Source organism: Carcharhinus amblyrhynchos, unplaced genomic scaffold (assembly GCF_965287045.1).
Source record: "Carcharhinus amblyrhynchos unplaced genomic scaffold, sCarAmb.v2.hapA scaffold_42, whole genome shotgun sequence".
NCBI lineage: Eukaryota > Metazoa > Chordata > Chondrichthyes > Carcharhiniformes > Carcharhinidae > Carcharhinus > Carcharhinus amblyrhynchos.
In genome coordinates, this window is record NW_027649783.1 from 731611 (window position 1) to 745180 (window position 13570).

General features: G+C 45.5%; 1 protein-coding gene and 3 non-coding genes across 4 annotated transcripts; 3 read left to right on the forward strand and 1 right to left on the reverse strand.

The window, feature by feature from the left end:
- Positions 1 to 443: 443 nt before the first annotated feature.
- Positions 444 to 1148, reverse strand: LOC145335910 (histone H1.5-like). The gene has a single exon (XM_080181643.1). The coding sequence runs from the start codon at positions 1146 to 1148 to the stop codon at positions 444 to 446; it is 705 nt and encodes a 234-aa protein (XP_080037769.1).
- A 1599-nt stretch (positions 1149 to 2747) lies between these two features.
- trnag-ucc (transfer RNA glycine (anticodon UCC)) lies at positions 2748 to 2819 on the forward strand. Its single transcript has one exon. It is a non-coding gene; the product is annotated as a tRNA-Gly (tRNA).
- A 217-nt stretch (positions 2820 to 3036) lies between these two features.
- Positions 3037 to 3108, forward strand: trnag-ucc (transfer RNA glycine (anticodon UCC)). Its single transcript has one exon. It is a non-coding gene; the product is annotated as a tRNA-Gly (tRNA).
- Positions 3109 to 3416: 308 nt separating this feature from the next.
- Positions 3417 to 3498, forward strand: trnas-uga (transfer RNA serine (anticodon UGA)). The gene has a single exon. It is a non-coding gene; the product is annotated as a tRNA-Ser (tRNA).
- The last annotated feature ends 10072 nt before the right edge of the window (positions 3499 to 13570 follow it).

Genomic DNA, 13570 nt, shown 5'->3' on the forward strand with positions numbered 1-13570 from the left:
TGTGTGAGGTTGATTGGCCCATGCTGAATTGTCCCGGAGTGTCAGCGGGGAAGTAGGGTCAATAAATAGGGGAATGGGGGATCCGGATTGTGGGTCAGTGCAGACTCGATGGGCCGATTGGCCACCCTGCAGGGATTGGATTAAAAATGAGTGGAGAATGCGGTGTTTCGCCGCCAGTGTTCCTGTCTCACACTGAATCTACCAGACAGCTTTATTCTGAGAGAAAGTGGCCATTGAACAAACGTGAAATTCTCAATGAAATTCAGCATCTGCAGTTGTTTTGCTTTAGTCTGAATTTGAAATGATCTCTATTGAGAATGAGCCGGGCCCCGCGGGACAGGAATCATTTTCTTGCGGGATCAGCTCTTTCCTGAGAGATGTGGGTGGCTCTGAGAAGAGCCTTTGGGGGGTTTCAGAGGTTTCCAATTTGCTCTCGGGTTGTTTCACTTCTTTCCTGAGGCTTTCTTCGCTTTTGCTGCTTTCCCTTTGGGATTGGCCTTCGCTTTAGTCACTTTTTTGGCCGACTTTCCGCCCGTGACCTTCTTCACAGGAGACTTTTTCTTCAGGGCTGCTTTCTTCAGCGCCTTTTTTGGAGTTGCCGCCTTCTTGCTGCTTGTTTTCTTCACTGGAGTTTTCTTCACTGGAGTTTTCTTCACTGGAGTTTTCTTCACTGGAGTTTTCTTCACTGGAGTTTTCTTCACTGGAGTTTTCTTGGCTGCGGGTTTCTTGGCGGCGGCTTTCTTTCTTGTCACCTTCTTGGCCGCTGTTTTCTTCACGAAAGATTTCTTGCCTGTGGCTTTCTTCACCTTCTTTCCCATTTTGCCCGGCCTTTCCCTCTTAGCCAGTTTGAAGGAGCCGGAGGCGCCCTGTCCCTTTGTCTGCACCAGAGAGCCTTTCTCCACCTTCCTCTTGATAGTTAACCTGATCTGGGAGCCGCGCTTCCCCACATCCACTCCGCTGCCGGCCAAAGCTTTCTTGATGGCGGCCAGGGACATCCCCTTGCGATCGCTGCAAGCCGCCACCACCTTGAGGATCTGCTCGCCTAACTTGGGAGTGGCAGATCGGGGAGCCGCCTTCTTCTTCCTGGGAGACTTCACCTGAGCGGGAGCGGCTGGAGGAGCCGTTTGGGCGGCTGCAGTTTCAGTCATATCCGAGAGTGGCTGGAAAATCTGGGCCAGGAGAGTCAGAACTGGATCCGGAATGAAACCAGTGGTGGCGGCACAGAGCAACTTAAAGGCAGAGAGCGGACGGAGCAGAGACAAGCTGCTGTCAGCTCCCGGCTCCTCCAGCCTCTCTGTGTTTCTCTCTCCTCACAAACTCTCCCATTCCAATCAAATTCCGCCTCTCCACACATCCAGCTCACACCCTTCATGTCTCTGACACTCCAATGTTTGCTGTTGAAAAGGTTTCACTCGAACTGAGGACTCCGTTTTCCACTGAAACCCCTTTTCCTGCTGCACTGATCCCGCTCTCACACGCGATAGCTGACATGTTCTCTACTTTTCCACTCAAACCTTCCATTTAGCGAAACAATTGCCTTGAAATCTCACTCTGGGGCTCAGCAGGGGGATTAGGGGGAATCTTTGATTGAAAAACGGTTTTATTTTCCACAAGAGAGACTCGGAGATCTCATGATCAGAACAGACACACAAACACAGTTGGATTAGTCTGACCCGCCCGCTCCTTTCATACACTCTCTCTTCCACAATATTCACACCGACACATTCACAGGACAAAACTTTCACCAAATGGAAGGTCCCAGGATGGAATTTCTCCTCCTTCCGGCCTTTGCTCCGGATTCCAGGGGGTTAGTTAGAGTTTTTCACCTCAGTAACTGTTAAACACTCTGAGGGCCGCTCCCCGCAGATTGTCTTTCAATTCATTCATGGAATGTGGGTGTCTCTGTCTGGGTCAGCATTTATTACCCATCCCTAATTACCCTTGGGAAGGTGGGGGTGAGCTGCCTTCTGGAACCGCTGCAGTCCATGTGGTGAAGAACCACATCTGTTAACCAGATTCCGCGGCAAGAACCAATTCTATTTTTATTTTCAGTTATTATAGTGATTACAGACATCACTGTGTTTGTTTAGGGTGAAAATACAAATTATCTGCTCTCGGAGTCTCTAGATTTCCTGTTTTATTTGTTTCTCCGGCACTGACAGGTAACAGTAAATCACAACCTCACCAACCAGTGACAGCCAGTTAAATAATCATCCCACACTCGCTGATAATGGAGTTTCTGACAGTGACAGTTTCTGACCATCCTCCGATTGGACCTGGAGGGAACCAGATTCACTGTCAGAGCTGGACTTTCTTACAGAGTGGGTGACAGAGCCAGGTGAGCGATGGTGATGGAGTGGTGACTGTGAGAGCATTTGACCAAGGGTCAGTTCCTGACCATCAGAGTGGTGATTTATTTAATTAGTTATCGCAGGTCCCAACAGTAGGTGGACATTCCTGAAATAAAATTCACTAAAGATTCTCATCAACAGTGTGTTTCTAATGGAAAATCCAGTTTCAATTTTCTTTCAGTTGTTTAAATGAAAGAGCAGGCCTCTAAACTAAACAATGATTTCCCAGTCAGAAACAATAGTAAAACAGGTGGTTTAAACTGTCCAGAAAAACGAGATAAGACAGGTTCAGTTTCCAAACTGTGCTGTGGATGTATCTGGTGTGTGATGAAATCAGCAACTAATTTGTTTCCATAATTACAACTGTTTTAAATAAGTACGGTTCAAGCCGCCCGAGCGATGGTGGTATAGTGGTGAGCATAGCTGCTTTCCAAGCAGTTGACCTGGGTTCGATTCCCAGCCATCGCATCGGTAATTCATTTAGATTCTTACCCGCAGCATCTTGTGTTTTAACCCAAGTGGACAAAAACAGGGCGAACGCAATATTCGACAGGAATGAAATAAAATAGAAGTTTCTCTTTTTTCATTTTTTTTTTGTTCGGACGTTATTTTGTTTCTAGTGAAAAAAGTATTGAATCAGGAAAAGAAGTCTCCGATTGAAAGAGCTACTGTTTACGCGGTATGAGCGATGGTGGTATAGTGGTGAGCATAGTTGCTTTCCAAGCAGTTGATCCGGGTTCGATTCCCAGCCATCGCATTGATAATTTATGTAGATCCTTATCCGCGGCCTCCCGTGTTTTAAACCAAGTGGACAAAAACAGAGGGAACGCGACATTTGACAATGAAGAAATAAAATAGAGGTGTTGTGATTTATTGTTCGGACGTAATTCGTTTCTAATGAAAAAAATATTGAAACAGGAAAACAAGTCTCTGACCTGATAAATGAGTTCTCCGCCAGATACAAAGTAAAAGTAGAGGAACACATTTCAGCTCACACACTGTGCTCTGCGCAATCCCAGTGCCTGATGAAGTTAATATCAACATTACTCAGGCTATAAATGTGTGGCTGCGATGGCCGAGTGGTTAAGGCGTTGGACTTGAAATCCAATGGGGTTTCCCCGCGCAGGATCGAGCCCTGCTCGCAGCGGTTATGATCAGGAAGTGTTTACTTCCGATATTTCAGGCAGTCACAAAAAACCTCATCTTTCAGTATGAAGTATTTCGATCACGATCAATCTTTTAGCTGCATGACTCCAGGCCAGGTGCAGGAAGGTGAGCTTGGAAACACATGTGTGTCCGTGGGCTAGCATGGACAGGTTAGGCTGAATGGGCTCTGAGTCAGAAAGGTTTACAACATGGAAACAGGCCCTTCGGCCCAACTTGCCCATGCCGCCCTGTTTTTTTAAACCACTAAGCTAATCCCAATTGTCCACATTTGGCCCATATCCTTCTAAACCCATCTTACCCATGTAACTGTCGAAATGCATTTTAAAAGACAAAATTGTACCCGCCTCTACTACCAGATCTGGCAGCTTGTTCCAGACACTCACCACTCTGTGAAAAAAAATGCCCTTCTGGACACTTTTCTATCTCTCCCCTCTCACCTTAAATCTGTGCCCTCTACCTTTAGACTCCCCTACCTTTGGGAAAATATATTGACTATCTAGCTGATCTGCGCCCCCTCATTATTTTATAGATCTCTATAAGACCAACTCTCAGCCCCCTACCTCCAGAGAAAAAAAATAGTCTATCCAGCCTCTCCCTATAACTCAAACCATCAAGTCCTGGTAGCATCCTGGTAAATCTTTTCTGCTCGCTTTCTAGTTTAATAATAGCCTTTCTGTAATAGAGTGAACAGAACTGTACACAGTATTCCAAGTGTGGCCTTACCAATGTTTTTCATGACTTCAACAAGACGTCCCAGCTCCTGTATTCAATGTCCTGACCGATGAAACCAAGCATGCCGAATGCCTTCTTCACCAGAATGTCCACCTGTGACTTCACTTTCAAGGAGCTATGAACCTGTACCCCTAGATCTCTTTGTTCTGTAACTCTCCCCAATGCCCTACCATTAACTGAGTAAGTCCTGCCCTGGTTCAATCTACCAAAATGTATCACCTCACATTTATCTAAATAAAAGTCCATCTGTCATTTGTCAGCCCACTGGCCCAATTGATCAAGATCCCATTGCAATTGGCGATAACTTTCTTCACTGTCCACTATGCCACCAACCTTGGTGTCATCTACAAACTTACTAACCATGTCTCCTATATTCTCATCCAAATCATTAATACAAATGACAAATAACAGCGGACCAGCACTGATCCCTGAGGCACACCACTGATCACAGGATTCCAGTTTGAAAAACAATCCTCTACAACCATCCCCTGGCTTCTGTCAAGAAGCCAATTTTGTATCCATTAAGATGCCTCACCCTGGATCCCATGAGGTTTAATCTTTATGCAACAACCTACCTTGTGGTATCTTGTCAGAGTATTGCATGGTGCCTTTTGTTTCCAAAATGTATCAGTTAAGGGGATTAGCAGGATGAATATGTGGGGTTACTGAGACAGGTTCTGGGTGGGATGGTATCTCAGAGAGTTGGTTCAGACTCAATGGACCAAATGGCCTCCATCTGCACTGGAGGGATTCTATTGCAGTTCAGGCTGAGATAGACAAATTTTGGATTCTTAGGGAATTGAGGGAGTGGGGAGTAAACTGGAGTTCAACCCAAGATCTGAAACTCTGTAAGAAGCTAGTATGCCCACATCTCAATACTGCACCCATACTTTGGAACCCATACGTTCAAAGAGATATTCAGCTCACAGAGAGAGTGCAAAGACATGAAACCTGGAAAATGAAAGGCATGAGGGGAATAGCTTATGAGGGATTAAGGATTCTTGAATTGCAATCTGTAGAGAAGGCTGATTTATGGTTTAGTTCAATATTATCAAATTGATACTTGGCCTTATTGCCTAAGCTTCAAAAGCTTTATTCACAGCGATTGTATTATGGGTGGGTGTCAGTACAAAGTACAGAAATCTGGTTCATGTGATGATATTCACAATTTGTTCTCCCCACATAGAATTGTTGATATTTCAAATGTTTTACCTGATTTTGATGCTGAAAATGTAGTGACCTTTAGAAAACTTGTCAGAAATATAGTGTGTTTCCTATCTTTGCATTGTCTGATGCTGTTGCTGTTCTGTGTTTTCTTGTTCTGTTGTTTTAATGCTGTGCCTCTGTGCTTTGCACTGTATAAAAATACATAAATCATAATTGTATTAATCATACAATCCCTACAGTGCAGAAAGAGGCCATTTGGATCCATGGATACTGAGGGAAATATGGGTGGAAATTGCAGCGGCGTTGGCCAAAACTTCCCTATCCGAGCTCATGGTGCCAGAGGACTGGAGAATTGCAAATGGTAAACACTCTTCTTCAGAAAAGGATGTGAGGAGAAGCCAATTAAATTCCAATAAATTTAACCTCAGCAATGTGGAATATTCTCCAAAAAATAACTGCAGATAAAACGAACACTCACTTCAGCTAATGTGCATTAATTAAGGAAAACACAGAACATAGAACATAGAACATTACAGCGCAGAACAGGCCCTTCGGCCCACGATGTTGCGCCGACCAGTTACAAAAACAATGACCCACTAGCCTATACCAATCCCTTTTCGTCCATAAACCTATCCAGAGATCTCTTAAACGCCCCCAAACTAGACGCATTTACAACTGCAGCAGGCAGGGCATTCCAATCCCTCACCACCCGCTGGGTAAAGAACCTACCCCTGACATCCGTCCTGTAGCTACCCCCCCTTAATTTAAAGCCATGCCCCCTCGTGCTAGCTTTCTCCATCCGAGGAAAAAGGCTATCACTATCCACCCTATCTAAACCTCTAATCATCTTATATGTTTCAATAAGATCCCCTCTTAGCCGCCTTCTTTCCAACGAAAACAACCCTAAATCCCTCAGTCTCTCCTCATAGGACCTCCCCACCATACCAGGCAACATCCTAGTAAACCTCCTCTGAACCCTATCCAACGCCTCCACATCCTTCTTGTAATGCGGGGACCAGAACTGCACACAGTACTCCAAGTGCGGCCGCACTAGAGCAGTGTACAGTTGCAACATTACACTGCGACTCCTAAATTCAATCCCCCTACCAATAAACGCCAAGACACCGTACGCATTCTTAACAACCTTATCTACTTGATTCCCAACTTTCAGGGATCTATGTACACACACACCTAGATCCCTCTGTTCATCCACACTATTCAAAGTCCTCCCGTTAGCCCTATACAGAGGTAATTATTAAAGGGGAATCAAATTTAACTTGCTTATGATTTTAGTGAGGGTAACAGAAAAGGTTGATGAGGGTAATGTGGTTAATGTGAACACGGACTGTCAAAAAGCATTTTACAAATAAAGGGCCACACAGCAAACTTGTGGGAACATTTGGAGCTGAGAGAATAAAAGGGACAGCAGAACATGGATAGGAACCTGAGTGAGTGACAGGCACAGCAGTGGGAAATGTTTTTATTTGGAATGGAGCTCGGTTAAAGTGGGATTCCAGGAGGGTTGGTGTTCGGAATCCTGCTCTTCCTGATCCATATTAGAGACATCGGCAATGCTGTACAGAGCACACACTCAAACTGTGGGAATTACACAATACATGGCAGCATTGTGAACTGTAAGGGGGGAGTGCTGAAACTCACAGTTTCTGAGACAGCTTGTGGATTGGTCAAACAAGACCAATTTAAAGTAGAGAAGTGTGAAATGATTTATTTCAGTGGGAAGAAAAGGGAGAGACAATATGAAAGAAATGATACAATTGTAAAGGCATGCGGGAACAAGGGACCTGTGGTTAAATGTGACACTAATAATTGCTGTTTAGGTGGCAGGTTGAGAGTGTGGTTACTAAGGTATTTGGGATTGTGAGCTTTATACGTAGGGACAGAGCTTACAAGAGCAAACAAGTTATGGGAAACCTGTATAAAACCCTGGTTTGGCCTCAGTTGGAGTGTTGCACTCTGATCTGGACAGCAGTGTTTAGAAAGGGTGTGAAGGCATTAGAGAGGGTGCAATAAATCTCTGGGCACGGGTCCAGGGATGGGGAAGTTCAGTTTAATCGGTAGATTGGAGAATTTGGGTCTTTGGTGAAGAGAAGGTTGAGAGGAGATTTGATAGAGGTGTTCAGGATTGTGGAGGGAATTGGAAGGAGCTGATAGGGAGAAGCTGTCATGTCCCAATCTTCCTCTGTCAGGAAGTGTTCCCCAAACTGAATGAACAGGGCATCGTTCCCGGTTACACTTCTCCAGCAATGCTAAATATTCCCAGTATTTGTTTTAATGTGAAACATTTAAGATAATTATACAAACACAATATATTATTTAGAGTAAAGAAGAAACATTAAAAGTGAAAATTCATGTTGATGTCCCTCTGCAGGGCTTTTAGTCTTTCCAGTGTGGGCCAGTGGTCTGATTAATCCGATGGTGCTTTTCCCAGTCGCCTGTGTAACGTGGCTCGAATCCCAGCCTTCAGTTTTAGAACTGCACAGCGGAGCGTTTAAGGAAGTGTTGGGGCTGAATGGCCTCATCTGTGCTTTAATCCTCCTGCTGTCTGGTGAGCTGATCTGACATCCACCCCAGAGTGGAGTCGCTGCACAGATCGCCTTAAAAATGGTCTCTAAGCTGAGGGAGTGACTGTGAATCTCGTCACCACTTCCATCCTGACTAATTTCCTCCACTTCAAACCGTCCATCAATGTCAGAAGGAGTCAGAACCAGAGTAGGAGACTCCACCAATGATTCAGTCCCATCTTCCACCATTTGAACATCCTGCCTTGCCTCACACCTTCTCTGTTCTCCAGTAGCGGGGATGTTCCAGGATCTTGGTTACTCGGAATGCCCTGTTCGAGGATTTCCTCGCTCTAAAGCTGATGACTGTTGATGTCTGTCAGCAAGTTGTTGGGAATTGGCTCCTCTTCATCTCCAACCTCAGACCAATCAGGAACTTCCATCTTCCAAGCTTCTAGGGGCTGGTTGAGCTGAAACAACAAGAATTGAGGATTTTGCAGTGTTGTTACATTCCAGCAGATTTCATTAAACACCAACTTTTTCACTTCATTAACAACTGGAGGAATAGCAATGGAATGTATTGGCCCATTTATCCTCACATAGGAGTTGGGACATTATGTTGAAGTCATGTTAAGGCCCCACTAGGAATACTGTGTGCAGTTCTGGTCACCCTATTATAGAGAGAATATTATTAAACTAGAAAGAGTTCAGAAAAGATTTACTCGGATACTACTGGGACTTGATGGTTTAAGTTATAAGGAGAAACTGAATAGACTGGGATTTTTTCCCTGGAGTGTAGGAGGCTTAGGGGTAATCTTATAGGGGTCTATAAAAGAATGAGGGCCATAGATGAGATAGATAGTCAACATCTTTTCCCAATTTCAGGGAGTCTTAAAGTGGAGGGTGTAGGTTTAAGGTGAGAGGAGAGAAACACAAAAGGGTCCAGAGGAGGTGAGTGTTTGGAACGAGCTGTCTGAGGTAGCAGGAGAGGCAGTTACAATATTGTCTTTTCAAAAGCATTTAGATAGTTACATTGGGTAAGATTGGTATAAGGGGTATTGGGAAAAACTGAGAATATGGAATTGAGATAGAGGATCAGCCATGATCACACTGAATGATGGAACAAGCACGATGGGCTGAGTGGCCTCCTCCTCTTCCGAGTTTCTATGTTTTCAGGTTCTGATGAAAGGTCACAGACCTGAAACACTAACTCTGTTTCTCTCTGCAAACAGATGCTGCACAATCTGCTGAGCTTTCTTTTCTGTTTCATTTCTGATTTCCAGTGTCTGAACTCAACCCAGCCAGAGTCAGCACCTTCAGGAGAGAGAGAGAGGAACCAGTGAGTGTGGAACTGAACCCAGCCAGAGTCAGCACCTTCAGGAGAGAGAGAGAGAGGAACCAGTGAGTGTGGAACTGAACCCAGCCAGAGTCAGCACCTTCAGGAGAGAGAGAGAGGAACCAGTGAGTGTGGAACTGAACCCAGCCAGAGTCAGCACCTTCAGGAGAGAGAGAGAGGAACCAGTGAGTGTGGAACTGAACCCAGCCAGAGTCAGCACCTTCAGGAGAGAGAGAGGAACCAGTGAGTGTGGAACTGAACCCAGCCAGAGTCAGCACCTTCAGGAGAGAGAGAGAGAGGAACCAGTGAGTGTGGAACTGAACCCAGCCAGAGTCAGCACCTTCAGGAGAGAGAGAGAGGAACCAGTGAGTGTGGAACTGAACCCAGCCAGAGTCAGCACCTTCAGGAGAGAGAGAGAGAGATCAGTGAGTGTGGAACTGAACCCAGCCAGAGTCAGCACCTTCAGGAGAGAGAGAGAGAGATCAGTGAGTGTGGAACTGAACCCAGCCAGAGTCAGCACCTTCAGGGGAGAGAGGTAACTAATCTAAACCCTGTGTCTAAAAACAGAAGTAGAGAGGAAAGAGGGAACCAATGAGCAGCGAGCCGAATGTCAGTCGTAGGGCAGTTGCTGGAGTCCATTATCAAGTATTTGGAAAGCAGTGTTATAATCAGATAAAGTCAGCATGGATTTACAAAAGGGAAATCATGCTTGAGAAAACTACTGGAATTCTTTGAGGATATAACTACTAGAGTTGACCGGGGGAACCTGTGGATGTAGTTTTTTTTAGACTTTGAGAAGGCTTTCGACAAGATCTCACATAATGTTTTAAAGGTTAAAGTTTGATTATTAGTGTCACAAGTAGGTTTACATTAACACTGCAATGAAGTTATTGTGAAAATCCCCTAGTCGCCACACTCTGCCGCGTGTCCGGGTAGACTGAGGGAGAATTTAGTACGGCCAGTGCACCTAAGCAGCACATCTTTTCAGATTGTGGGAGGAAATCGGAGAGAAAACCCACGCAGACACAGGGGGAATGTGCAGACTCCACACAGACAGTGACCCAAGCCGGGAATCAAACCCAGGTCCCTGGTGCTGTGACACAGCAGTGATAACCAGTGTGCTGCCCTTCTACTGTGTAAAGTTAAAGTACATGGGATTGTGTGTAGCATCTTGAGATGGATAGAAAGCTGGTTAGCAGACAGGAAAGAAAGAGATGACATAAATGGGTCTTTTTCCAATTGGAAGGCAGTGATTAGTGGGGTACCACAGGGATCTGTGCTAGGACCCCAACTGTTCATATTATATATTAATGGTTTGGACACAGGAACTAAATGTTCAATCTCCAAATACGTAGATGATACAATATTGGGTGGGAGGGTGAGCTGTGAGGGGGATGCGGAGATCCTTCAGTCTGTTTTGGACAGGCTGAGTGTGTGGGATCTGCATGGCAGATGCAGTATAATGTGGATAAATATGCAGTGATCACTTCATTATCCACTTCAGTAGCAAAAATAGGAAGGCAGATTATTATTTGAATGGGTGTAAATTAAGAGAGCTGGATACTCAGCAAGATCTAGGTGTTCTTGTGCATCAGTCAGTAAAATCATGTTGAAGCTGTATAAGACTTTGGTTAGGCTGCATTTGGAGTGTTGTGTATAATTCTGGGTGCAACACTTCCGGAAGGATGTTGATGCATTGGAAAGGGTGCAGAAGAGATTTTCCAGGATGTTGCCTGGTTTGGAGGATATGGACTAGAAAGAAAGATTGAACAAACTTAGATTGTTTTCTTTGGAGCCTCGGAGGAGCAGGGGGGACCTGAGAGAGGTTTACAAGATTATGACAGGCTTGGATAGAGTGGATTGTCAGAGTCTTTCCCCGAGGGTCAAAGGATCAAATACTCGGGACAAAGGTGAGAGTGAGAGAGGGACATAGGTGAGAGTGAGAGAGGGAAAGTTTAAAGGAGATGTAAGGGGTAAGTTTTTCAGACAGAGAGTGGGGAATGCCTGGAACGTACTGCCGGAGGAAATAGTGGAAGCAGATTCTGTAACAACGTTTAAGAGGCATCTGGATAGATCCATGAATCAGCAGGAACCCAGGGATATGGACCACATCGAGGCAAGAAAATATTAGATTAGAGAGGTGTAATAAGTCTGCAGAGGGAGAAGTTCCTTCACCAAAACCCCTTTATTTACACCTCTAACAGCGGTACACAGAGCGCTAACAGTTTATCTCCGGGGGTGTCAGAGGAACGGGCACTCCCGATTAAGTACAAGGCAAAGACTCCCTGATTGTCCCATCAATTGGATCCTTAATCAGGGAGTTCCTGCTCCAATAGGCCAACCTCAATGGCCTGATTGAAGTCATTACAAGAGGCATCTGCGTCGGCACAGACTGGGTGGGAAGAGGGTCTGTTCCTGGGCTGTACTGTTCTTTGTTCAGTCCCTGAAATTAAGTGCGGAGATACAGCAGACAAAAAGATGGGAAATGGTATGTTGGCCTTGGGAGCGAGAGGATTTCTGTCCAGGAATAGGGATGTTTTACTGCTGTTGTATAGGGCAATGATGAGGCCACACCTGGAGTATTGTGTGTAGTATTGGTGTCCTTATCTGAGGAAGGATGTCCTTGCTGCAGGGTGAGTGCAGTGAAGGTTTATGGGAGATTTCAATCTACATATTGATTGGTCGACCCATGTTGGACGCGGTGGGTTCAAGGAGGAGTTCTTGGAATGCTGCCGGGATAGTTTCCTGGAACAGTGTGTGTTGGAGCCGACGAGGGAGCGAGCTATCTTGGATCTGGTGCTATGTAATGAGGCGGGTAGAATTAGGGACCTTGCGGTGAAGGATCCTCTTGGGGAGAGTGATCATTGTATGGTGGAGTTTCTGGTGCAGATGGAGGAGGAGAAAGTGGGTTCCCGGACACGTGTCCTTTGTTTGAACAGAGGGGAGTACGGTAGGATGAGAGAAGAATTGGCGAATGTGGACTGGGGGGAGCGCGTTGGAAGGTAGGTCTGCTGAGGAGCAGTGGAGGATCTTTAAGGAGATCTTTCTTGGTGCTCAGCAGAAATTTATTCCGATGGTCAAAAAGGACCGTTGGAGGAGAGGTAATAAGCCGTGGATAACGAAGGAGGAGAAGGAAAGTGTTAAATTAAAAGCGGAGGAATTTAGAGTAGCTAAGAGTAGTGGGTGCTAAGAGGATTGGGAGAGGTTTAAATGTCAACAAAGATTGACAAAGAAGTTGATAAAGAAGGGTAGGAGAAACTATGAAGCTGGGCTAGCGCTTAATATAAAAAAGGATAGCAAGAGTTTTTATAAATATATAAGGAAGAGGCCGGCTAGGGTGAACGTTGGACCCTTAGAGGATGAGAGGGGAGACTTAGTGGTAGGGGATCGGGAAATGGCTGAGGTCTTGAATAACTTTTTTGTTTTGGTCTTCACGGAGGAAGACGTGAATAATTTGCCGGGTGTTAGAGATGGAAAGGTGGTAGGACTGGAGGGTCTTAATGACATTACTGTTACTAGAGAGGTGGTGCTTGACAGACTGAAGGGACTGATTGTGGACAAGTCCCCAGGACCAGATGGAATGCATCCGAGGGATCTGAAAGAAATGGCAGAGGTGATAGTGGATGCCTTGGTCGTTATTTTCCAAACGTCGCTGGATTCCGGGGAAGTGCTGGAAGATTGGAAAACGGCTAATGTTACGCCGTTTAAGAAGGGTGCCAGGCAAAAGGCAGGGAATTATAGGCCGGTTAGTTTAACGTCTGTTGTAGGTAAAATGTGAGAATCCGTCATCAAGGAGGAAATAGCGAGGCATCTTGAGGGGAATTGCTTGATAGAGCAGACGCAGCACGGTTTCGTTAAGGGGAAGTCGTGTCTGACAAATTTATTGGAGTTCTATGAGGATGTGTCTAGGGCGGTGGAGAGAGGAGAGCTGGTGGATGTGGTCTTTCTTGATATTCAGAAGGCATTTGACAAGGTACCTCACAAGAGGTTATTGCAGAAGGTCAGGGGGCATGGAGTTGGGGGTAGGGTGTTAGTGTGGATAGACGATTGATTGTCAAATAGGAGGCAGAGAGTGGGGGTCAATGGGTGCTATTCGGATTGGCAGATGGTGACTAGTGGAGTACCCCAGGGGTTGGTGCTGGGGCCTCAGCTATTTACCATTTATATAGATGATCTGGAGGAGGGAACCGAGTGTATGGTGTCGAAATTTGCTGATGACGCCAAGATTGGTGGAATGGCAAATTGTGCGGAGGGTGTGGAGAGTCTGCAGAAGGATCTAGATAGGCTGGGCGAATGGG

Bases quoted from the DNA above. Each gene is read 5' to 3' on its own strand.
- LOC145335910 (XM_080181643.1), bottom strand. From the start codon at position 1,148: ATGACTGAAACTGCAGCCGCCCAAACGGCTCCTCCAGCCGCTCCCGCT.